Below are 26,189 nucleotides of genomic sequence, written 5' to 3' on the forward strand. Positions count from 1 at the left end.
CACGGGTGCCTCCCTTGGCAGGGAGGAGGTTGAGGGTGAATGGATCTTCCCAAAGTGCCTGCAAACCTCTGGAGCCAAAGGTGAGTGAGAGGCAGCCCTGGGTGTAATTGAGTCTGTCTTAGGACTCATATTTCAAGGTCTGCCTTGTTCTGGCCTTCAGCACTCTCCTACAATCACCCTTATGACTTAGCACATGAAAGACACGATGTCGTCTGATCCCAGCTGTTTGCCAAGCTCCCCTTCTCCCTGCTGGATTTGCTCCTGGCCCTTAGCTCCTGCTTGCCTTCACTCCGTGCAGCTTCAGGTAGAAGCACTCTAAGGGTTTCAGCCCCTCAGGGGTCTTCACATACTTGGGATCTCCAAGCATGCCGATGTAGACCGTGACCTGGAAGTGATTCTTCTTCTGGCACACAAAGGCGTCATCACCCACTGAGAAGTTGAACCCCTTGTCAGCATCGACACGGTACGTGAGCATGGGGCTGTGGAAAAGGCAGCAGATGTTAGACCAGAGCACTGAGCACACCACAAGAGGCTTACATTTGTGGGGGGCAGGATGAGCCATGCACAAAGAAACAGAGGCAACAAGGGGTCTGTAAGGCAAGGCACATGTCCCAGGTAAACCACCCCGTCTGGGAAGGCCCCTGGGCTCACTTCCACATGCCACCACAGACAAACAGTGACTGTGTCATGAATGGTCCCACCTCAGCAGACTGAGGAGGCCACCTCTCCTCACATGTACACCCACAAAATAATCCTGAGGCACAGCAAGCACAAAGAAGGAGGGTGTAAGAAGTTGGGGCAAAGGAGACAGCATCACGTAGCTGCAGAGCACCAGCACATGCTGCACTGGTCGTGCAGGCAGTCCTTCTTGCTCTGCACCAACACTGCTCCAGGATTCCCTGGTTCAGACATGAACCCAACACCTTGCCCAAGCCCTGCACAGAAATCTGTCCTGCCATGCAGGATAAGAGGCCGGAGAAGGTCCCTATCATCCCGTTAGAGCTGCAAGCAATGCTTGAACAAAGCTTGAGTCTTCAACCGGAAAGAAATGTGGTTCCTGTGATTAGGATTTGATGAGGTTGCTGGGGTGAACATCCCTCTATATGCTAAACTACAGTACTAACACAATAAAAGAGAAAAGTATAAGAGAAGAAGTATAAGAGAAGAATAAGAGAAGTGCTGCCTGCACGCCAGACTCCTGCCGACACCACTGACACCTGCCCCGGCTGCTGCCAGCAGCTTCCAGCTCCCACCAGCACATCCAGAGGAGGAAGAGGGGGCCCTGGCTGCCCGGCCAACAGGCACCAGCTGGGGAGGTTTAATCTGCATCTCCCTAACAGGCTGGTGACCATGGGAACGAGGGAAATATGTGGCCTTTGCAGCAAGTCCCCTTTCTCTCACCATCCGAGAGCCCCAACCTGGGCTGGTGGGCCCCCGGGACGTGCTGCCCGCCTGGAGGAGATGCCTCTCGGCTTGCTTCCCCATCAACAATTTCTAGCAGAACACCAGAATCCCATCTTTTTGCCATTTTTTTTGTACCTACAAAAGTATTCAGGAGGTGAAAGGTAGCTCAGCCTAGTCTGACATAAATCTTAAAAATTACTGAGTACTCTTCCATGAAAACAAACTACCTCTGACTTCCACCTCTAGGTCTCAGTACAGACAGATGGACACTGGGGAGGCGTACAGACTGACAGTGATGGATGGGGCAGACCACAGAGGACTCCAGGAAGCAGAGACATGCAAGGGCCACTCTCACTCCCCACACACCCACGGGCTGCCACCTCTTTTCCTCTGGGACAAGAGCCCTCGCACAGTTACTGCCAGGTGAAATCTGGGGGGACTTTCCAGGCTGTCGTGGATGCCTGTGAGCAAGCAGTCATTGCTCACACCCGAGGGACCGCGGCTGCCCGTGCCGTCCCTGAACACAAACCAGACGGTGGGAGCAGAGCGCTACCTTAGCCTAGAAGCATGAAAGGAATTCCCCTTTGCGGTCGCCCTCCTCCTGGCCACAACCCCGAGTTCTTCATCTACTTGTCTCGCTTGGGCTGGCCCTGGCACCCTCTGTGCTCGCCCATGGGTGCTGGAGCCCTTTTCCCAGCTGCTTCCACCAAGAGCTCCCTGCCCCTGAGCCACCCCTGCATGCCCATTGCAGAGGGTATTAACCACTTGCCGCAGTGGCTTGTAACAGAGAAAGCAGAGGAATGGGAAGGACTGGCTGAACTTCTAAACCACAGATGCTTCCAAAACATGCTCTGGTTAATGTCACTCAAACTGATGGCTGCTAAACACATGCCGAAAACAGGAAGACAGGCTCCCCCTGTCTCCAGAAACACGTGGCCCCTCCACAGGCCCGTTTTCAGAGCCCCCCTTTCCTCGAGCTCCCAAAGGACTGAGCTGTCCCAATGGCCGTGACCAGTGCCAACCTCCAGGGTGGGGTCCCTGCTTTCAGAGTGCACCCCACTGCAAATGGTGCACGGGCTGGGGTATCTACCGGATTGCAAATCCCTCCTGGAAGCAGCAAAGCCACGTCCCCACTGCCATGCAGCTTTTCTTTTGCCCCAGACCCTGTCCTCAGGAGCCAAGCTGGCAGCAAGTCCCTCCTGAGAGATATTCTTCAGTGGGTGGCTGCTGTGAGCACAGTGGGAATGGCCCCAGGCCAGGAGTTGTTCCTGGGATTAGGGAAGACATCAGTTAACGGCTCGGGGCCATTCCTGGGATTAGGGACAACACCAGTCAACGGCTTGAGGGCAGCCAGAGCAAGGCTGGCTTTTCCCAGAGAGACCTCAAGGGCCAGAGGGCAAAGCGTCAGGAATAAAAGGTCTGGGGTCAAATGGATTATTTTAGCCAGAAGGTCCCCACTGACAAAAGCAGATTACCACAGGACTCAGGAGGCCAGGATCAGAGGAGGGGAGGTTTCAGAGCTCTCTCCCTGTGCCAATTGAGGGTGAGAGGTTACAAACTCCCCACGGACCATGTCTGGCATCCACACTTGGAGGAGCAGGGAGTGCCCTCATCCACTATGTGAACACACAACACTAAGGGAAAGGAATTGCAAAGAAAAATCATGTCTCTGACAGAACGGGACCTGTATTTAGATCCATGCCAGAGAACGAGATTGTCAGAGGGATGTTCTCAGTCCATCAGCCATTCCCCTTCTGGAAGAAAAAATCTCCTCCATCTCTCTCCTTTTACAGGTTCCCCAGTATCTCAGCCACACCTAAGACATGATGTCTGGAGTCCCCCTAATTCAACCACTCACTAATTTCACGCAGTCTCTGCTTTGTTTCTCTTCCAAGGCACAAGCACCAGGACGGAGGACAGGAACCCACAGTCGAGCAGCACCACTGTGCCCTCTCAGCCAGTCTGTATCAGACTGATACGGCCACGGCCACACTGGCGTGGCCAGGGCTCAGCACCCATGGATGGTCCCTGAGACACACCATGAGGAGGTGAGACTCAGTGATCCATTACCAAGGTATTTCCCAGGCTGGACTTAGCCCAAGACACTTTTGTCACTCAACCTAAAACACGTCCAGCTGGATGGGACTGTGTCACGTTGCTCTCTGTCTCCTGCAGGATCTGCAGCAAGGGTAAGCTCAGTGCTGTTTGTAGGCACAGTTCTTCCAAATGAGGCTTCTGAAAGCCTGTGGGCATGGAGAGCACCGGTTTGCCTGATGGGAAGGGAACAGCACCAGCCCAGTTCCCAGAGCACAGAGGCAGTGGCCTCGGTGTGGAGAGGTTTCTGTGGAGCGCTGCACTACCCTTCCCCAGCTGCCTTACCTCAAACTGTAAACAAATGGGGAGAGGGAGGAGGGAGCCTGCTGGCATTTATCAGAGCACACTGTCAGGGAGATGAATTACTCCTGCTCCCAGGAGTAAATTAGTGAACTGCCTGGTTCCAGGCCTCTTCGGCACCGCTGCTGGAAACTAGCTAACCCTTTTGAAGGTTCAGCGAGTCTGAAACCACAAGACCAGTGCAAAAGGCCAAGGAGAAACATACTATCAATAAAACTAATCCAGAAACCTTCGTCTCCTTCAACCAACACAGATTCCTCAGCCCACATAACCAAAGCCTGAGACATCAGCCCACCACGCCAAGACACAGATTTCCAGACACTTCCACTTAAATCCATGCTGCAACCCTTCCTTCCTTTCTTCCCTTTGTCCTCTCCTTTGCTTCCTTAACCTAGCCTGCTTCTAGGAGGACTGTATACTGAAATGACACACGTGCCCCCCAGGTGAGCCTGGCTCCCCTTTGCTCTTCTCCCAGCAGAGAGGGCTGCTGCACCCCCTGCCTGGGGATGGGCATCTGTTGCCATTAACAAAACAATATTCATTTGTGCTACGTGGGTGTCAGAAGGCAGAAATGCTACCCAGGAAAGGCAGGATTAGTTCCAATTCCCCCTGTGGTGTTCCCATGTCATCAAGCTCAGACAACGGCTGAGAAGGAGCCTGGCCCCAAGGTATAGCACAGAACAGCAAAAAAAAAAAAAAAAAAAAAAAAAAAAAAAAAAAAGAGAAATAGCCAAAAGGCCCCTACCCTGCAGCTTTCTCCAGGAAAACAACTGAACAGAGATGAATTTTTCAACATATTTATAAGCAAGAGAACGCAAATATGATCTGATGTGACAATGTCCACTCACTGCATAAGAAAAAAGAGCTGTTAAATGAGCCTGAATGGTGCTGATAAGAGCTGGAACAGACTCTCATGGGGCTACTGATCATTACAAAACATAGCAGTAAACTTCTGAGGAACAAAAATCTTTCAGCATTGCTTACTAGTGACTTCACCAAGAGCAGCATGAGTAAGGAGAAAAGGTCTCCTCATGTCCCATCACCAGCCAACACTAACAGCAGTGCCATCAGTTCTTCAGGAAGCCTCTGTGCAAGGAACTGGAAAGAAAGGCCAGAGTGGCATCCACATATATGAAATGACAAACAAGTGGAAGGGGGAGGCAAGTGGCTGTCAGTAGATTCACAGGTGAGCCTGTGCAGCTAAGCGCTGGATGCAGCTCCTTGTGTATGCAGAGCACACTGCATGGCAAGGAGGTTGCTGTGAACTGTGTGCAACGTGCACGTGTTACTCATCCTTAGCCAAAGAGTTTGGGACCACGTAACTTTTATCTGTTCCCAGGCGACGCTGCCAGATCAGACAGCTGGTGGGCACGGTGAATGTACGTGCAAAGTCCTGACAGAAGGCTGGCAAGAGCCCAGCAGCTCGAGTTCCTCCCCAGAAAAGCAGTACAGAGAAGGTGGTACCATTGGTTGACACAGACAGACTGCTGGATCTCCAAGAAACTCCCAGATCCCACCAGGTTTCAGCATCTCACAGCAAGATGTTCACAGCAGAAAGACAGTCTCGTCTATATCTCAAATCTGGAAAAATCTCCTTCTCAGCTGATCAACCTCCAAACATAACAGACTTCGAGACACTTCTGTCCTGCTGTTGGCAGGGGGACCTGCTAAGGGACCCAATTTTGTGAGCGCAAGAGAAGCAGCATTGAAAATCATTTAGCTGTATTATTTGCCCTGTAAGATTACACTTAGCATGGAACATTGTACATAAATCCACAAACATTCTATTCTGCATAGGTTCAGAAACATACTCGAGTACTGACAAAGCAATTACTGCACTAACTCAACAGAAAGTGTTGTGCTTAGATGCAGGAGCAGATTCTCTTCCAGGCAGCAGTAAGTGCTGGACTGGCTTTCTCTGAGGCAGAACAGGAGGAAGATCAAACACTACGAACCAGAGAAACTCGCCCCCATGGAGGCTGGGTGCAAGTTCTTCTCCCTTATGTCAGGGTGGATTACAGTGACTGCTTTTTAGAAGTCAATCTCCTGCACATGCCAGGGCTCAGAGCTGCTCTTTGTGTGCAACAGTCACTGCTAAAACACTGGCAAGCTCTTGACTGGTGAAAGCCATGACAGGCTAAGAACCTGAACAGCTTCCTATGGGCTCGTGCTCAGTCTCTCTCCTTAACGTGCCTTTCTGGTCTCTTTTCTTAAGAGCAAGAGCAGGGAATATCAGATGATTCAGATGATTCAAATTCCTGGGGCTGTGAATAGGTTGTGGGCACCTGGATCACGGGGGGAGGAATATGTTCCCTCTAGGGACAGGAAACTATAACAGCACGTACAAACTGCAGGACAGCTTCCAGCAGAAAACAGACCAGGAATGGCTGGTCTTTGCTTAATGATCTCAGAGGGAACTAAATCATTGAAATATTCATGGATCTCAAAGAGACACAGATGCCTGCTCATTTGCTGAGTATACCCAAAAGGTAGAAAAGAAGAAGGAGACTCCTACCTGCTAAAACATGAGTTGGTTGACCAAAAAAAGCTCTTATAGAAGAAAGAAGGGAAAGTTAAGCTTTTGCAGTTCCTCACAGGTCTATTTTGGTGCAGTGCTGTACCAAGAGAACTGTCTAAGTGACTGTCCACTTCAAAACAGATGTAAGCTCACCATGCACTGCCTCTCCTAGAGCTCCCTGACTGCTAAGCCACCAGAAAAGAGCAGGAGCCCACTGAGGTAGTGCACAACAAAAAAATGTAATCGATCAATCCTTGACCTTAACTTTTTATTTGGGTCAAATCCAGCTCCACACCAAACTGCATGTGAGTTCCTAAAATCTACATGAAGTCATTTCAAAGGAATTTATCCATTACACAACTGGATGATGACCTAAATGCTGCAGAAGTAGGTTTGTTCTGGCTTTCACCCTAAATCCTAAAAGCAGGTATTAGCAAGTGACCCCAAGCAGAGATCCAAAGAACACAGTAGTGCAGAGCTGGGGTTGTGGGAGTTAAAAGCTGTGGTTTGCAGCAATCCAGCGACTTCTCTGCGCCCAGCAGTAAATACTGTGTAGTCTGCATCTGCCATTGTGTCTGTACAATACCGGGGTGCGTGGCAAATCTCTGGAACAGGAACCGTAACATCTGCAAACCGTCTGTGACAAGCTGAAAGAGCTGTGACGTGTTTCAGATGAGAGACCGTTTACCCAGCACAGGTAAACAGTGAGATGGAAGGAAAAGGGGGACTCATTATGTCAAAGAGAAAAGTGAGGCCATGTGAGAGGTCTGCTCCACAATGCATGGAGCTCTTTGGACCCTGCTGACTATAAAAGGTGCATTCATGCTTCTGCCACACAGCAAAAACAGTGCTGAGACTGACAGTGGAGGAGAGGCCACTTCAGGGACCAACAAGTTGTGACCAAGCATTGCCCAAGTCAGAGAAGGGGAGATCACCTCTCTTGATCTCCCTTCTCAGAACCCCTTTGACATGGGGTAAAGACACTGAGACTTACAGTTAGAGGCAGTACTGGCACAAAAACAGCCTGTGAGAAGCAAAACAGCAGCAGAAGCCAAAGGTGGCTTTGTCAGGTGGGAAAACCTCAGCACTGTAACTGCCCAGGGATGGCCAGGCCCTGGCTGAAAACCAGGAGATAGAGAAGATGTGTCCAGGCAGAGTTTGAGGTGGTGGGGGCCAGCTACAAACACTGCCCTGTGCAGAAAGCAGGAGCCTCGTATGGGAGCTACAGCACGCACGTACGTGGTCAGCTAGAGGTGGCCAGCTTCTCTTGTCCCACAACCTGCAGAAAAGCAAAGTGAAGGTGGAGAGCAGGGGAAGGGCTGCAGGACTGGACTTTGGAGCTACTCATGAGTTCCTAGAAGTAGCCCTCACATCAGTGCAACACATGATGGGAAAAGTTCGGCACTTGGGCAGGTGCCAGGCCATGGCACCCTAAAGACAAGATTTCACACCATGAAGGAAACACTGAAAGCTGAAGAAAAGCTCTGCAGAGGAGTTGCCCACTTCAGCAAACCACCAAATACATTGGGAAAGAGGATACCAGGCTCCATCATGGATTTAAAACTACTGTACAGGCAGAAACTGCATGAACTTGCCTAAACTACACAGTGAACACAGTCACAATGCAGAAAGCAGTGGAGAAAATTACCAGGGAGGGAAGAGGAGCAAAGTCTAGTGGGTAGCAAAGAGCACTCTGCTGTTGGTGAAGAAGGCAGCCTTGCGTCTCAGGGTAGAAACTACTAATTATCACGTTATTCATCTCCCTTTTTTTCCTTCCCCCATAGGAATAGGTCAACTGGGGTGTTGATATTCTACCTGAAGGTGGGAGATGCTTCTTTGATGGAAACAGTTTAGTAAAACGGACGCAATCACCTCCCCACGTTACCCGTCTCCTGCTGTGCTTGCGAAAACAACCACAACCAGAGTCTTTGCAAATGACAGGATGTCACCAAAGAAGTAACCAACTAATGGCCACTGCTCTGCAGGGCAACAACCCCCAGCACACCATGTTAGCAGCAGAGGTCTGAATTAAAGGCAGTATGATGACGAGGACAGACTGAGATCTGTGAGCAGGAGCTCTGGGGCTTGCAGCTGCAGCCTCCCTGCACATCACAGACCCTTCCCTGCCTCCACCACTGCTCTCGCCAGGTATCCTCGGTTCCCACCCTGAGCACCGTCTGGGCAAGCTATGCTCATAGTCTTGGGTAATTTGGTATCACAAACAACAGAGCACCCCCTCCTCCACGTCCCCTGAGAGGACCCTACCAGCCCCTGGCTGTCCAGAAAGAGGAGGAGGGGAAATGGGGGCGTTTGCTCAGTTCCTGGAACCCAGCCTGCTGCTTGCCAGCTCTCTGTCACCTCTGAGGAATGCAGGGAGGATCCACAGCGGTTTCCTCCTGAGCACTCTTTCCTATAAGGCTCATCCATGTGCTGTCCCCACCCTCCTCTGCCCCAGCCTCTCCTGCAAGCTCCTGACCCCCACTTCCCACCCAGCCTCTCTCTGCTCCCCCATCTGCCTCGGCCACCCCAGGCTTTCCTCTCCGCCCGCTCCCCAGCCTCTCTGGCCCTCTGCCTTCCCTCAAAGCTTCCCTCAAACCCTTCTCTTTTCCTTTCTTTCTCTCCTCTTCTCCTCTGCCCACCAACTACTCCCACTCCTCCTCAAGCTCCTTTCTGTGCTGCTCTCAAGCTGTGCTGAAGTGGCTCTGGATTACCTCCAGTCTTTCATGCTATCTATTGTCCTGTAAATCCTAACACACATTTTAAAATCCAGGATATTTTGTAAGCCTGGGAAGGGGAAAAGTGTGCTGCGGATCCAAACCACGCTCAGGCAAGGCTTGATTTGCCAAAACAACCCCCCATGAAAACCCAAGGTCTGCTGAACTGCTTTCTGCTGGCTCCTACAGAACCAGCCCCATATCTTGATCCTCCACCATCCCTGTAGAAGTGCAGGGAAGTGACTTTCCCAATGGCAAAGGCACCACAGAGAGAGTATCTCCACCACAGTGCAGGCAAGCAGAGATCAGAAAGTGATAAAAGACAAGCGGAAGCCCAAGGTGAACTTTGTGAGTGGATCCTCCCAACCTCAGTCCCTTGACACCGATAAATGAAAGGGGAATCTGACTTTGGGTGAATTACTCACAGTTCTTTGTAGTTGGCATCATAGAGAGTTGCCCATTTGTTTTGCTGATGCGGCTGCCACTTTATAGACTGGTAGTTGGGATCCAGGTAGGAACCATTTAAACTGTCATTGTCCTGAATCAGGCCTGCAGCGAGGGGGAAATACGTGTTTCAGTCACCCCAACACAGCATCCACTCGGGTTAGAGCACAAGGAAGCGATTTGCATCACCTGTGCTGCCAGCCTCCTGATGGCCAGGGCACAGTGCGAGGTCTGGGCCTGGAGGGACATGCTGGGGATATTAAGGGACTGGGGGGCTGAAAACCACATACCTGGTGAGAGCGGTCCCGGCTGGTGCCAGGGAGGTGTTTGGACTCTGTCAGGGTTGAGCGGCACGGACCCCATACCTGGCTCCTGCTTTATCAGCCCGTTGAGCATTTGTGCATTGAGGGTGTTGGGGGGTGACTCCGAGTGTTTCCTCTTCTTGGCAGGGTGCACCGGGAGGCTGTGAGACCAACGGGAGAGCAAAAGCTGAGCAGGAAAGGAAAAAGCTGCCATCTCACACACAAAAAACCAAGAACTTCTGTGCCTGGAGCCATGGGCTCTTTCAGCACCCTCACCTCCTTCTGCCACCAGGCTCTGCCCACCCACCCAGTGACGGCCAAGTCCTGTGCCTTGAGTTACACCTTGGCTTTTCTCTTGCCTCTCCCCACCACCCAGCTCCAAGCTGTGCACTGCAATCCCTGCCCCACATTCTGGGTCATCTCTACCTCAACACCTCCCCAGCCCATTCCCAGAGAACCAGGACACGCTGGTTAACTTGTGGTTAAACCCAGCAATTTGACTCATGCACCCTGCAAGATCCATCTCCCATTGCCCCCCATCCCGCCAGGTCCCCAAATCACCCCAAGACCACACAGCCCAGTGCCCCGAGGCCTTACTCTGCTCCGTGCTGCTGGAGTAGCTGGTGCAGCATCTGCGACTGCTGGGCATGGTGCAGGTCGGCCGGTGCCATGCCCTGCCCGATGCCGTAGGGTGGCATCAGGGGCTCGGCCTTCATGTACATGTCCCGCTGCAGGCCGGGGAAGTGAGGGTTGTGCTGGGGCTGGTGCGGGTGGGGAGGAGGTGGCGGGGGGCCCTGCAGGTGGGGGGGCGGTGGCGGCGGAGGTGGCGGTGGAGGGGGGTGCTCCAGGCGAGACGGGGGAGTCATGTGGCACATGTTCTCGGGGGTCATGGTCCGAAGGAGGTGAGGGTCTCGAAAGAGAGAGAGAGACAGAAAGAGGCACGCCTGTTAGAGCAGCAGGCAGGGCCACCACTGTGCTTCCAGCCCGTGGCCAGCCTCTGCTCCACACCCACCCGTCCGAAATTCTTACTGGACACTCCTCTCCCCTCAAAACCATCCCAACCTTGGCTACTTTCACAAACCCGTACCTCCCTACCTCTTCTGCCCAGCCTCAGCACAGCTGCGTCCCCGCAGCCACCGTCTGCTTGCAACAGCCGCCTTGCCCTGCTCTGACTTCTCCTCTCAGGCCCCGCAGTGCTCCTGGCATCCCAGGCACCTTCAGGGATACCCAGCACGAGAACTGGAGCACAGCTTCCCTTCTCGTACCCACACCACAGGCTCGGTGCCAACCTCAGACACTGCCCAGGCGAGCACGTAGCCAAGTGCTATCTGCGGTGCAAGGATGCAGCAGGGCAGTGGCTGGCCAGCTGACGGGGGGACACACAGCCCCACCAAACCTGGTGTCCTGCACTGTCCATCTTCTGCGAGGAGGTAAAACTGGAAGCACAAAGGAAGCAAGGCCCAGCATCTTGAAGCTCAAACAACCAAAACTCAAAGGAGAAATAGGTTCTCAGGCTGAGGGACAGCAGGGAAGATTTTCACAAACATTCCTGATATTTCCTAAACCTAGGTTACTTGCATGGCTGTTCTGTAGTGAAAGCATGTCTTTAGAAACTCCCAGGCAGCTCTTGTGTTAGCTTTGTACATCCCTTCAAGCAGAACAACCACCAGGCACAATATTCCTGCAGCACCAAGGAACTGCATGGGCCATGAAAGTGCAGTGGGAGGTAAAGGCTCAGCCCCAAAGCCTGTGCCTGGAAACACAGAGCTACAGAGAAAGCACCTGGACTTTGCCTAATTTTACTGATTCTAGGAGTGGCCCAAAGAACGTGCCCAGCAACATGTTCATGTGCCAAAGGCCAACAGTGCCCGGGGCTGCCCTGAGGGCACAGCCCTTGCACAAAGCCAGCTGGGCTGCCCAGAAACCAGGGGTGCCTGGACCAACCCCTCCGTAGTCCCTGCACAGAGATGTCCCAGGGATGTCCATACCCTGCTTGGGCCAGGGGCAGCCAAAAAGCCGTGTTGATGTGTTAGAGTGCTACTACACGCTACTAAGGACACTCACTGTGCTCTTCTCCGAGAGCTGAGGCAGACAAGGGAACAACTAGAGAAGAGCAGGGACAACTGAACACCTCCAGCTCATCAGCGTCACCGATGAGGATTTCTATGGGGGCAGCACTTGCTTGCCTTTTATTTTTTATATTTTTAATTTAAAACAGAACGAGACTTTGATCTCTAAATTTAAATAAACAAAAAAAGGCATTCAAATGTGATCCTATCTTCCTCCTCCTCAATGAGAAGCTGGACACTAAAGCGATGCCATGATTAGGGTTGATTTGACTATATCACCATCAGAATAATTGCTTGGCGTCCAGAGGGGCACGCAAATCCATCTCTCTGCAGCTGCTTATCCATAACGTCAATGCCCAGCAATGCCAGTGTGCAGCACAGGGCTTTAACTAAAACCAAAACCCTTTTGGGATTTAAGAACAAAAATTAAAGTGTGTAAAGTAAAGATGGATGATTGAATATCACTCAACTTGTCTACAGAATGCCTAGAAATTGACCAAAGGAAACAGTGCTCATAATTGTACTAAAGAAAACCAAACACATTGGTAAGAAAGCTGGTGCACTGGCAAACCTGAACAACCTCAGTGCTCATCTCAGAGCAGGTAATGACTTCTGTGTTCTCTGAGCCCAGGTGCGTTTGTATGACATTGCCTTCAGAACAGTCCTTCTCTTCCATCCTAACATTGAAACAGATCTTAGGCGTGCTCCAAAAGCCTGCACTTGCTAAGGAGATCAACAACAGGGCCCCTGAAGTGACAGCAAAAAGAGCAGCTAAGCTCAGGCTGCCCTCCAGGGACCTCCCCAGAGCCCAGCCCACCAAATCCGCACCAACACAGCACACGGAGACAGCTTTGGCTGAAAGCTGAGAGCAAGCCAGGTGCCGATGTCTGGCTGAAGCACTCCACCTGAAAGAAGCTGGGACCGAAAGGCCCCAGCAGCCCCAAAACGCGCAGCTGAGCTGCTGACGGAGAACAGGAGCCCTCTGCTGGGCCCCCGCCTGGGGAAACGGGTGGCCTGTTCCCCAGCTCCACAAAACTATCTTCCACTGACCTCTACAACAGGACAAAGCTGCTCTGTTTTCACAGCCTGGGGATGTCTCTACATCGGGCATGTTCAGGTGTCCCTGCAGGGTGCCAAGGTCCCTGCGGAAATGAGGCGCTTGGCCCCGGGGTGGGAAGGGACAGTGACTTCCAAACACCAGACAAAGCTTCTCTACACCCTGCTATGGACACCCGGACATGTAAACTAAGCACCAGCACATTGCACGAGGGAGAAAACACATGCAGGGACCAGCCAAGGCTGTTACAGGCCACTGGCACACGGAGGGGATAGCAGGGAAGACGTCTGCTTGGTCTTTGCTAGGCTGCTCCCCTAAGCAGGTGCCACCAGCCAGCCTAAAGCCGGACACTGAGCTGGGTGGACTTTGGTCACTCAACCACCAGCCAGCAGCTGATTAATGCGGCCAAAACTCTTGACCAGAGATCAGAAAACTCCTCCTGCTGCGAGGTCTGGGAAGGAAAGGTGTATTTGCCCAGAGCCCTCCTACCGAAGGCTGCTGTGAGGAGAGCTGCTGCTGCCTGTTCTGCTCCTCAAAGGCTTTCTGCTGCTCAATGAGATCCCAGAGCATCGCTCTGCTTTTCAGCTGGGCACAGCAGGCACCGTGCATGCCATCCCCCTTACCCAGCTCTGCTCCTGCCTTCCTGACCAGCACTCGGCTTCCAGCAGTGTCACCCGGGGCACAGACTAGCACGGCTCAATGACACGGCCACCAGGCAGCTTTGGCACCACTCAGCCGATGGGTGAAGCTTCTAGGAGCCTCCCAACAACCCGCAGACCGAGCCCCTACAGACAGCTGCTTCAGGGCTTCCTTAGTGACTGTCCTGTCCCTGTGGTGTGGGCAGCCTTGGCACTGGCAGCTTTCAAGGGGCAACCCGCACACGCGTGTGCGAGAACATGCCCTCATGGCAGACACTCTGGACACCGCGTCTTCGCCATCTCCACAGCACATCACAATTTCCACAGGCTTCCAACCCAAGGAGGGGACTGGGGCTGATGCGTCTGCTGAAGGCAGGACACATGCTCCCAGCTCGGGTGCTCTCCGCAGCCTCCTCTCCTCCCCAAGCAGAGGTGCTGCCGCTCCGCCAGTACGTCAAAGCAGCTCTCCCTGTGGTGAGCAACCCGGCCTCTTTGTTATATTTAAGGAAGGGCCAGGAGGAATTCCAGGGATTTTTTTTTAGCAAGATAAACAGAACTCTTGACCTCTTCCATCGAGAAAAAAAAAAGAGCAGGCGCTGTTCCTGGTAGGGACTGGGCTGGAGCCTGGGGAAGAGGGTGCTGCTGATGAGGGGGAAGGGAGACCAGAAGCAACCTTCCCTCCTCACCAAGGAGTTTCTGCCACCATAGAGCTGTGAAGGTCACCACAGGGACTGAATAACGCTTGGTGGCTTCCCTGAGGGGAGCCGGGAGGGCCTGGCAGTGCCCCTGGCTGTGCCTGGCCGGCTGGGAACTAGCTCTCCCTTGCCATTTGCAGGGGCAGCAGAAGACCCCCAGGATCAGCTGGCCCCACTGGAGGGAAGGGAAGGGCTGGGAAGGAACTTACTGCTGAACGGCGGGTTCATTTCGGTCTCCCCGAGCCAGGCTCCATTTCAGGGACGCGCTCGCGCTCCTTGCCTTTTGCTCACCCAACGCAGAGGGCAGGACAAGGAGGCTCGCAGGCTCCACATCCCACCCTCCTGGGGACAAGCCACACTGCCGATCTCTCCCCACGTAAATGGATTCACACCTCGCCTTCTCTCCTGTTCCCTCTCTTGCTCGCTCTCCCCCCTTGCAAAGACTAGCAGGCGAACAATAGGCGAAAGTCTAGGGATATTTACTAACTGATAATATCCCCACGTATTGCAGCCGCCTGTTTTCTCCCGTCTGATAAAGATTTCAGAGCCAACCACTTTCACAGAACAAGAAGGGGGAGGATGTTGGGTTTGGGGTTTTGATTATTAAACTTTTCCCCCCGCCTCTCTCTTGGAAGCACTTACCATTCACCTGCTGAGGGGAGTAGGCTTCTGATCCAGAGTCCGGGGGAGAGTCAGGTAAAGTGCTGCAGAGCGATCGGGAAAGAAAAGGGAAGGTCATTTTAAACCAGCTTCCAGCACAACCGATAGGACCAGTTTGATCACGGCACCCTCCAGGCTTTGGTTGGAAGTTCCAGAGTGGATCCCCATCACCCCAAGCGTGGCCAGCGGGCAAGCTGGGGACTGCCATCGCTGTCACCACTGCCCAGATCTCCGCAGTGCTGCCCTGGACCTTGGCCACAGGGACAGACATTATGTTGGTGTGCCTACGAGACTGCCCCTCTGCTCAGCAGCTCCTGTCCAGTTGAAAGAAGTCAAACGGAAATATTCCCCAGAGAAAGACCCTGCGCTTCACCACGGGTCAATGGGTGGCTCTGGGGGAGCTGGGACCTGATGCGTGAAAGCAAAAGCTGGGAAGCCTGTGGGCTGGATTCTGCCGTACGACCTGTACGCACCTGAGTGCCACCACAGCTGCCGGCTGTATCACCCTGGCTCTACTCCACTGGCATCAGGAGCAGGATTTGGCCCTGACTGCCAAATGCAACCAAATAAAAGTGGGAGCGTTCTACAGCACACCCACGGCTTGGAGACTGCAGGACCGATGACTAGACCCACTGTGTGCAGTGTCAGCAGAGGTGTATGGCAGGGAGCTTTTTAGCTTCTGCTTCTTCCCTTATTTTACCTGAAGCCAGAGCACACTCCAGGCCGCTGGGCCCTTCAGCCATCTCCAAAGCTCCTTCAAAATTAGTTTGAACCAATTTTTTCCTTCTCCTTTGCCTAGCCCCTCCTCAACATGCATGCTCCTGCAGAAGAATCTTCATCTCTTCATCTTGGCCTCGTACATCTTCAGGCCAAGGTAAATCTTGCACTATGCTGGTACACAAGCGATCAATTTGTTCGTCTCAGACACCAGTTCTTCTTTGGCAGTATTTTGCAAATCAAATGCATGGAAAAAATTGAGATACCAGCTAGATTGAACCATGGTCACCACAAACCAAAGCTGCAGCAGGGATAAGCAGGGAGATGGCAGCTCTGGTGGCTGGAGCAGTCATTGTCTACACTGTAGAGAAAGCCCATGCAATATGCTCTGCCTCTGTGAAGGCCTGTGGCAAAGAGATATCATGGTAGAGAACGTCTTGGCAGGGAGGTGTCTTGTCTGCCCACTTGTACCCTCTGCATCCTGGGTGACATCCAGCCGTGACAAGCCCCACCATGTTTCAGCAACCCAGCTCTCTGGCAAAGCCTGTTCCTTCTAAGACAGGAATGGCTGCTTTCCTCCCTATCTCCCAACACCACACTTCTCATCACAAGCAGATTCTACGCGGAGATCCTTTTCCATTCCCCCATCTTACACCATCAGCTTGGTGGCAGCAGAATAGTCCCAGACAAACCAGTGCTTCTTGGACAAAAGCTGTCCAAAAAGCAAGGAAGATGCTTAGGGCTGCAGGGGAGAAAACTACAGCGCACCATGCACACACCATTCTGAAACCAGACCCCGCTGCTCCTGAGGGCACCCACAACAGCTGTGAACCAGGACACCCACCAGCATCTTCCTGCACCAGAGGAGTCCACGACGCAGTAAATGGGTTCTCCGTGACCAGGTGGTGTGCAGCAGTTGTTGGAGAGGAATGGGCTGGGGTAACCCCGACAAAGAGCCTTCAACATAGTTCCCTCATGCTCCACCTTCATTTAGTGGCACCTTTCCATTCCCCTCCTATGCTTGGTCTGGAGCATGCATCAGCCTTATTTTCAGGCCCTGTCCAAGCTGTCCACAATGTCCTATGATATTTCCTGTGAGTTTATCAGGATTTGTGTCTCAGCAAGCCTTGTTTTGGACAACAACAAAAGGGTGAGGGACAATTCAGGGAACAGTAGACACTGGAAAAGGAGTTGGAACAGAAAAATGGGCACTACCAAACTCACGCAGGCAGGTTGTGCAGGCACAGCCAGCCTATGGATGGAGTTTGTTGGTACTCAACACTGAAACATCTTCTCTAGGAAAAGCTTAGTACAGCAGAATGAGTCATTCTGTGATGCTGAAGAAATGCTGCCACCAACGCTGAACCAGTTCATCTACACCCAAACCATCTCCAATAGTAAGGATTTGCTATGAACCCCACTTCCACTACATGCGATGATCACCAGGTCCCAGTGGAGCCCACTCACATAGCCACATGATCCACCAGAAACAAAGCTGCATCTGTCCCCAACAAATGCCCCAGCGACAGCCCTAAATGATTACAGAGTTCTTCTTTCCCCCACAGCAGTTTCTGATGTCTCCATGAGGAGTTTGTTGTCCTGGTACAAGTCAAGATGACACGTAGCCAGCAGACAGGTAATCTGGCCTGGTTTATGAATGGAGGAGTGCTATGATCTCGCTCATGTATTCTCACATCCTGGAGAATGCTAGATGTATGCAGAAGAAAGGGATATGACAAAGGCATCCCGTCGTACCTTTGGGTATAGTTCCCACTCAGCCACATGCAGCCTTCTGGGTATACAGCAACTGGAATAAACTACGTGCAGATCTGTTTAGATTGTCACATTCTGGAAGATCTTTTCACGTTCATGCAAAGGGCCAAAGTCATCCCAGTGGAGCTACATTAGAGCTGAATCATTCGTTCAGTGAGCTGGTGGCTTCCGAACCCAGGAATCACCACGCCGTACTGGCTGGCAACACTAGAGGGCACACAGCAGAGGGAGAAAAGCCAGACAAGGGCTTGTAGAGATGAGCAATCCTGGGCCCATCCTTGCTTCTTCGTCCCTTACATCCACAGGCTCCGCTGGAGAAGGCAGAGACTGGTTATGCAGAGAGCACAGCATGACCACCCACCTCCTGTGCCACGGGGACGGGTTGGACCACGACACTGTTCCTTGAGGTACAACCACCACCAACTGGTGAGGCCTCCTGCTGATGGATATGTTGCGGCACGCTTTGATTTCCATCTGCCCAGTTTCAGATCACCTTCTTGTTTCACTCCCCCGTGGCTGGGAGGGAGCAGCATGGACCAGAGGGATGAGGAGGAAGAAGACACAAGACATAGTCTTCTGTGTGGATCTCCAGGTAGCAAAACTTCACGGAAAGGACGGCAGCCTTAGAGAGGTCCCCCTCCCACCATGCCAGCTCCTAGCCCAGATGCCACTGCCATACTCTCCTGGCACACCACACCGAAGTGCTCTCCACCGAGGTGATCACTGCAGATGGCAGCTGCCACTTCGTCATGCTCTCGGCAAGGCCGTCACATGGAACAGGAACTGCATCCTTCCTCCTCCAAGGACTTGTTCTCCAGTTGAGTCCATCAGCACTACTAAAACTGTTATCCTCTTCCCCTTCACCATCCACAGCTTGTTGCGAAGGAATATAAATCCAGCTCAGACACTCTCTCCTCTTGAGTGGAGTCTCTAAAACATCAGGCCAAGAGAAATGCATCTTTCTGCCCAACTTAGTTAACACTTTCCCCTGGGATAGTCATGGGCACATCCTGGAAACTGAGTTTTATTTTGTTCAAATGTATTCTGCATCTCTTCCTTCTTAAACTGGACGATACCACAACATTTACCACAACATTCTGATTTATTATTTTGTTTTGGGGGGGTAGTCCTTTGGAGACTCAGAAGTTGGACTCAATGATCTTTGTGGATCCCTTCCAACTTTCCAACTCAAATATTCTATGATTCTATGATTCTCCCATCACGTGCTTGCAGATGTAGAGCATGGACAACCCAGTCATCCGTCTACCTGCAGAAGTGTGGGATGTCACTGATCCTCCCTAAATCCATGCAGACAGACAAGACCCAAACTGAACAACCTTTCAGGAAACTTCAGGACATACGCTTGTGAAAAAGCCTCTCTCTGTGAAGCAAGGGCTTAAAACAGACTGACGTAGTCAGCAGTTAAGGCACTGTGGGAAAAGCTACCTCGGGCCTCCGAGCACCACCAGCCTGGAGGAACACCAGTCCCACCACGTGCCCTTGTTCTGCCACCCCAGCCCCACTTACCCAGGTGCGTAGGAGGCCTTGGGCTCCGATTTGATTGGAGGGACCACGTTGTTTAGGCAGTGGCCACCAAGGTAGCCCTTGGGCACCACCATGCCATTGTTGTTATTGCAGTTGAGGTGAGCACCGTAGCTGGGTCCGCAAGGGTTGGCCAGAAGAGGACCATGACGGATCGGGATCTGGCCGCCCGGGGGAGGAAGGTGGAGGGAACCGCTGGGAGCGGGGTTGGTGACATGCCCAGCACTGGCGACGGAGCTGGGAAGAGGTGCGCTGATGGCAGCTGAGCTGGAGGGCTGGGGGTGCGCATAGCCAGCTGAAGCAGGGATGTCAGGGAAACAGCTGAGAGAGAGAAGGGGACAACCTCAGCAGCAGGACAGGCAGACGGTATCTTCCACCCGCTACCCAGCCCTTCAGCAGTGGGGACAGAGCCATTTGGGTGATCTGGGACACCCAGAAGATGAGTGAAACAGCCAGCATTGTGGTGGCACGAGCAAGAGCGTACAGGTTGGTCACCCAGGTCAATGGGACTGATGCAACCCCAATGGCACAAAATCCACCCATGGGGCTGTAAAGGCCAGAAGTGCCAAGGAAACCAACCTCAGAGTTTTTGAAGGCACCGGGAGACAGTAGGATCTGTGCTGCACCTTATGGACCAGCACAAGAAAGCTGCTTTGTCGCGTCAGCCCAAGACCCTGCTCCCACCATATGACCTATGGCCCAGACCCCACTGGCTGCTGCCCAGGTCTGTCTTCCCCCCCATTTGCCGGTGCACACAGGGAGACCCTTCCCTTCTCCACACTCATGCTGTGCTGGGGATTTAATCTTTCACACCAAGCTGCTACTGCTTGCTTTCACATTGCTCGAATTCAGAAAAAGTCTTTTGCAGTGCCTTCAAGGAGGGAGAAGAGAAGAGACAGAAGACAGTGGCTAAGAGACAAGAAATTCAAAGGCAAGAAGCAGGGAAGAGATAGGAGGAAGAACTAGAAATAAATAAGGGAATAAAGAGCTATAAAGGAGGACTCTAGGAGGGACAGAAATACAGCTAGGGCACACAGTGATTTCCAGATTATTTCTCACATTGCAGGACTGGAAATTGCTCAACACCTCCACAGAAAACATCAATGAATACTGTTTCTGTTGTGGAGCAAGGGAAGCACTTACATATCTGGTGAGTCCTCCTTGCTGATGTACTCTTCCAGGATGCTAGTGTCGATGTTAGATGGCTCCAGAGCTCCATTAATGTCATGGCCTGCAAGGGGAGAGGAGGCAGAAGCAAGAGCCATGAAAAGGGTATGAAAGGCAAAGGCCCTCTCCGTGCAGGTCAGAAACACCACCAAAAACCTTTGCTGAGTCAAGAAACCAATCTGAGAAGATCCTTTGTTTTGAAAAGGACCATCTGTCCATACCCATCTGCACCCCACTGTAAAACCAGACAGGAACAGTGTGTGTGGGACAAGTCAGGGTGGTGACACAGCCTGGGACGTTGGACACACAGGTGGGGCTTGTCTGCAGCAACCTGCAGGGCATGGTCCAGCCGTGGGTCAAGCGGGCTTTGTAGGGGCTGGGTTCAGGACACGTGGGAGAAGAGAGGTCATGGAGCCAGGCCTGAGCTCCATGGAGCACGAGAGCCAGTTCTTGCTCAACCACCACTGACTTGGCCCTGATGCAGCGCACAGCAGCTTTGTCAGCAAAGCTGCAAAGGGCACCAGCCTAGCTGGGGCTGCAGTTAATGGCTGATGGAGGGGCCACAGCACAGAGTGATCCGTGCAGAGGCCAGGGCCCTAAGGCAGGGCTTGGCAGTGCTTTGGGAAAGCTGGAGTCCTTCCCTTTAGACCCTTGCCTCTGCTCTGCAGAACGCGCTGGAATTTCTCCACCACTGCCATGATGGCTCTGGAGCGGCTCTGGATGCCGCAGGAGCCCTCCTCCCTCTCCTCTCTCCTGCGGGGGCAAGCGGTGGACTTCCCTCTCCTTTCTCCTGGAGGGCTCCTCCTCCCCTCTCCTGCTCTGGGGAAGCTGGGCCGGGTTTTGTTGACAGAAAGTGCTTTCTTTATCTGTCTCTCTGAAGTGGGAGTCTGCAGCCCTCTGGGGTCGGTGCCAGCCCTCGGTGCCAAAGACACTGCCAAGAAAGTGGAAGAGAAGGCCCGGCCCCCCCTGCCGCCCCCAGCTCTGATAACGAAGACGGGCCCTTCCCGAGAGGCCCAAACACTTCATGTCCAAACACAGTGTCCCCGGCCCAGGAGGAGACCTGCTCACGGCCCCCACCTCCCGCAGGCGAGGCGGTGGGGAAAGGTCAGCCATTGAACCGCAAAACCGAAAACGGGGGGTTTCAGCTCGCACCCGGCCAATTGCAGCACTCCCCTCTGCAAATCCCTTTCATACCAAGACAAGCAAATCGGCAGAAATAAATCCAGCCAGGAATTCTGCCAAACGGACAGGGTGTGTGTGCGGACGGGGGATCTCTCCTTTAGTAACCCTGCCGAGGGGGGACAATCCCAGGCATCCGTTCCATTGCAGGACACCTAACACTTTGTGCACCGTGCGCCTCCATGGCAGATCCCGGGGACAAGGAGGTGACACTCTCCTGTGTGAATCCTCATTACAAAGGGACACATCCAGAGCACAGACATGCAATGCTAGTGCTGGGCTGGCACTGCAGTGGGACGAGAACAAGGCAGGCAGAGCCTGTGAGGTCCTGAGCTGCACCAGCACCTCCCTCGTAGAGCCGCAGATACTCCTTCATGACAGCCATGTCCTCTCAACTCCTGAAGTGGCAGGGATGTGGTAGCGACCATGCAGTTGTCCTCCTTCAAGTTGTGCTTGGCTGGAAGGGCTCATTAAGGGCCAGCACCACGGGTGCTTGTGTCCCTCACTCAAGCCCCAGGATCTTCGCTATACCCTGCTCCTGATTCTTCGCCACCTATGGCTCCACTAAGGTACCTCTTGTGCAAAAACCACTCCTCAGCCTCCCCCCTGTGAGCATCATCGTTGGCCAAAACTTTCTGCCAGGGGTGAGCACTGCCCCTCTTTGCCACCTCACCCTTGGTCAGACACCAAGCTATAAATCACGATGCATTTGGCAAACATCCACCTCAAAAGCTATTGGAAGGCCCATCTTCATCTCAAGGCCCAGGGTGGGGGCCCAGGTTCAAAGAAGCAAAAAAGGCACTTGACCGATTTTGCTGCCTTTTCACAAGCTACTGAGCCTGTCCATAAAAAGATCTCAAGACATCTGACCCCAACAGGATCCCCTCAAACCTACAAACTCCAGCAGCTTCTCCATGGTGGAAGAGGAACCTGGGACCTGTCCAGAAAGGATGGGAAGCCCTCAAGAGACAGCAGAGCTGCTGGGCTCTGATATTTTTCTGCTACCTCCTCTTAGAAGTCACCTTCAGGAGCGCTCAGCTGAGACCCAGGCAAAGGGTGTGATAAGCAACCTGACGCGAGAGGTGCGTCAGCTGTGGCGCTGTGATAACAGAATGGCGGGGGGCTGGCTGCGGATGTGTGATGGGAAAAAAATCTGAAAAATAAAGGACTTTCCTTGGCCTGCGGATGGAAGCAGTCATGCCAGCTACAACAAAGCAGGAATGTTGGGGCAGCGGGTCTCGCCAGCATGCCCGCACGAGGAACATCCCACTACCCATAGCTTCCATGCAGGCCGGGCTCTAACCAAAAGCCAGCTTAGGTGATTAATTAAAAGCTAATACTTCTCCACAGAGTCACGAGCTCCTAATGACACTAACAACAATCCCTCCCCCTCCAACCTGGGGATTAGGAGGGAGTAGGAAGCCATGAAGCAGGGACCCTGGGAAGCATAACACCCACACGGCCCTGCACGAGACGGACTCCTGCATCCCCTTCTCCCAGCAGGAGAGAGATGGAGGAGCCCATGGAAGCCCCAAGCACTTCTGTGCTGCCGGCATTCGCCTCCTTGCCATGGGAAAACAGCAGCAATGCCCACGTAGCACCTCCTGCCCTACGACCCTGCCTCTATACCAGCACCTGCTCCAAAATGTTCACTAGAGGTTTTGTCACCTGTAACGCGCTGATGTCCCTGAAGCTCAACAGGACGAATTCTGCCCTCCAACCTGGAGCAGTGAGCCTGGAGAGGTGCTGCAGTACCCCGCAGAGCTGCCCAAAGAGCACCTTCTTGCAGAGCAGCTTATTAGCGTGCTCTGCACACGATGAGCATTGTGGGGCAGGAGGGCACCAGGGCCAAGTAATTCAGCCACGCTGTACAACCCCCCTGCTAACATGCTGACCTCCCTGTACAGACACGGAGAGGCTCATCAGATCAAACTCTTACAGCAAAACCTTCCATTTCAGCCCTCCTTCAGTCCGTGCTGCAAACAAACTCCCAAACCTACCAGATCCCTTTGTCCTGCCTTCCTCTTGACCCCCGCATTTCCACCCCTTCCTCACAAAAGGAAGGAGGAGACCCCAAAGGTAAACTCTGCCCGAAAAACAAGATATTAAACCCGCAGCACCCTCCTTGTGAGCAGCGCTGGGCGAGCAGAGGCCCCTGTACGTGTGAGAATGTCAGGAATCCCAATGTTTGGACTGGTTTTCTCTGCCTTCCCCAAACCTCCAAACACGATCGACATCCAAACGGAGGTGCTTCCTGCACTGCTGTCTCCCCACTGCTCTGCTTGGATGGAGTGAGTCTGCCAGCTCGTCTCTTCTGGTGACATCCTCTTGGCTCAGGGTGCTCCCTGTCCCCTTTTCAGGTGCTCTGCTGCATCCTGTTTCCCATCCGAGATGGGCACGCGGCCTCGGGGCTCTGAAAGAGTTAAAGGTGTCTGGCCCCTGCAAGTCATCATATTTACAGGTCTGAGAGATTAAAACCAGAATTTACCTCGAGTGATAGGCTGATAAGTTTATGGTATTTCTATTTATAACAGTCCCTCCCCCACCTATTCTTGCTCTGTTGCCTGTCTTCTAATCGCCCATAATCCTGCCTGGGTCACCTGCGGGTGGGAGGAAGGGAGAGAGCCGAGGAACTTCATCCTGGGATCTGCTAACGAGAACCAGATGTGGGAACCTGGAGATGACAACGAGGTCAACTGTTTTCACGGGCTGGGGAACATCAGTGAAGGGTGGGGGAATGCCAGCGATGAGGAGGAAGAGAAGAGGTTGTGCCAAGCCGAGGGCCTCCCCACGGCACTGTAGCCATGCACCAGAGGCTGAATTTTTGTTCTCAGTTTCAGGGACCCACCGCAGGGGTGCTGGTTTGAATTAGAAATGAAGCACTCTGCCCCGCCCTGAGTGCTGTGAAAGCCAGTGAAAAGAGGACTGCAATGAAGACAAATGAAAACCCACAGACACTGGTGAGTGTTTGCTGCACGCTTCCACCCCTCTGCCGCCATCTCAGCACTGTTTGGCTCCCAAAACAGAAAGGCTCAGGAAAGGTACCTGCGACAGCCTCTGCCACGCCTGCGCCGATGGTCTGCCTGTTTCCCCAGACACTTCTCCTGAAGTGCCGCAGACGTCAGGGCTGTAGTGCTGCTGTGCACTCACTCCAGACAGGACAAGGAGCTCCCAAGGCGCTGTGGAGGCCAAGCCCTGACCCCATGGCCAGGATGGGGGCAAATACCCGTGGTCTCCAGCACATATTGGAACAGGCGCCGAGCCTCAGGAGCACACCAGGCTGAGCAGGACAAATGCTGCCGGGCACTGCTCCCAGCAGCCAGGCTTTGCCTGGTTCAGCACAGCATCACTCAGCAGCGGCACACCATGCCCAGACGGTCAGTGCCGCAGCGAGGCGCGTGGCCCAACCATGTTCCCCCCCAGGTTGTGCAATCGGCAGGCTGGGCTGCCGCATCGGCACATTCCCGGGGCCCCACGCTGCTCTGCACCCCCTTCACCTTCCTCCCATGTTTATCCTTCGGCCCTGGAGGATTGGCTGCCGGCCGGGCCGCGAGCACGAGGAATCCGGGCCACGGCTCGCTAACCAAACACCGCCTAAGCCCGGGGAGCTGTGGGGCCAGCGCTTGGCTTCAGATCTGCTCCTTCCAGCCGGCTCTGCCCAGCACTGTCCTGCTCTTTCAGGGAATAGCATCCCCCTGTGCCCGTGCTGCCCTGGGATGGGATGCAGCGAGGGACAGGAGGCCACGACGGAGTTCTGTCCCTGCCCAGAGGCCTGGGTGACACAGCAGCCAGCTGGGGACAGTCAGCCATGGGGACAGAGCGCGCCTTGCTGAAGGGACAGCGGGATGAGCTCCCCCTCCTGCCACGCTCCCAACCCAGAGCTGCCCAGAGGGTGCGGAGGGGGGACACAGGAGGGAACGCGACCCCGCAGCCCCTGCCTCCCCCCAGATACCGGCCCAGCATTCCTCCTTAATTAATGCTCTTTATTACCTGACTGTAACGATAACCAGTCACTCCCGGCAGAAGTGGCTCCTGTAACCCGAGTGGGACGCCAAGCCAGACCTCTCCCCCGTCTCCCCTAAAGCGCTTTTGGGACCACCCTGGAGTGAAGCCTCTGCTGCCCACAGCACAGAAAGGCCCCCCGGGTCCCCTCCCTGACCTGCAGCACGTCTCCCCCCGGGGGTGAGCCCCTCCTGACACATGGCTCCCCTTCAGCCCCTCCAGGACAGCCTGCTGGGGTCTGCACAGGCTTCCAGTAGGGGAAACATTTATGTGGTGCCACACCATGCATCTCCATCACTTTGGGGACCTTCACTTGATCCAAGAGCAATGGAGCTGACCTGCACCAGCTGATTACTCACCCCGACATGCCATCACCAAGTGGCTCCAGCTGCATTAAGACACCCTTCTCCAGCACGCACAAACCCAGTGAGTGCCCCTTCCCACCACAAAGGGCAGCACTGCCTCAGCTGATGCAGAAGTACAGCCACTACCCCACATCTCCTCCCAGGGACATCACGTTGTCAGCCCACCACCAAGGACATCACCTGCCCTCCTGAAGCAATGGGGCGGATCCTGCATCCCCACTGACACAGAGGTGGGGTTTAGCCAAGGCTCAGGATTCCAAGTGCTATAGAAAGAGCTGTAGGGTCTACAATGGCCAGAAAGACCCTGGCGCAAAAACTGGGCTGAACACTGAGCCAGCAGCAAACCTCCCAGATTACAAAGTGCAACCAAAACATCGCTGGGCTGCAGCCCAATGCCAAGGCAGCAGCAGCCCCACATCACCTGGAAATCCCCCCTCTGCTCTCACACAGGCCCACATCTTAGCTTGTGTGCACAGAATAGATCTGACAAAAGTGCCTTCGGATAATCCAGGAAGTGTCCCTAAGTGTTTGACTTGTCCTGTCTCAGGC

The 26,189-nt window shown here is 53.6% G+C and overlaps 1 protein-coding gene across 4 annotated transcripts in view; it reads right to left on the reverse strand.

Annotated features, from left to right (window-relative positions):
* The window catches only part of MYRF (myelin regulatory factor), a 61,690-nt gene that overhangs the window by 17,248 nt on the left and 18,253 nt on the right, over nucleotides 1–26,189 (reverse strand). For 3 of the 4 annotated variants that reach the window (XM_032189088.1, XM_032189089.1, XM_032189087.1), the window contains exons 2-8: nucleotides 20,071–20,158; nucleotides 18,913–19,248; nucleotides 14,878–14,939; nucleotides 10,374–10,686; nucleotides 9,765–9,937; nucleotides 9,456–9,579; nucleotides 284–479 (exon numbers count right to left, since the gene is read on the reverse strand). In XM_032189088.1, coding sequence (XP_032044979.1) covers nucleotides 284–479; nucleotides 9,456–9,579; nucleotides 9,765–9,937; nucleotides 10,374–10,686; nucleotides 14,878–14,939; nucleotides 18,913–19,248; nucleotides 20,071–20,158 — 1,292 coding nt within the window. The remainder of the gene's footprint in view (nucleotides 1–283; nucleotides 480–9,455; nucleotides 9,580–9,764; nucleotides 9,938–10,373; nucleotides 10,687–14,877; nucleotides 14,940–18,912; nucleotides 19,249–20,070; nucleotides 20,159–26,189) is intronic. The other variant, XM_032189090.1, reaches the window with a different exon arrangement.

This window comes from Aythya fuligula, chromosome 5, assembly GCF_009819795.1.
Source record: "Aythya fuligula isolate bAytFul2 chromosome 5, bAytFul2.pri, whole genome shotgun sequence".
Taxonomy (NCBI): Eukaryota; Metazoa; Chordata; class Aves; order Anseriformes; family Anatidae; genus Aythya; species Aythya fuligula.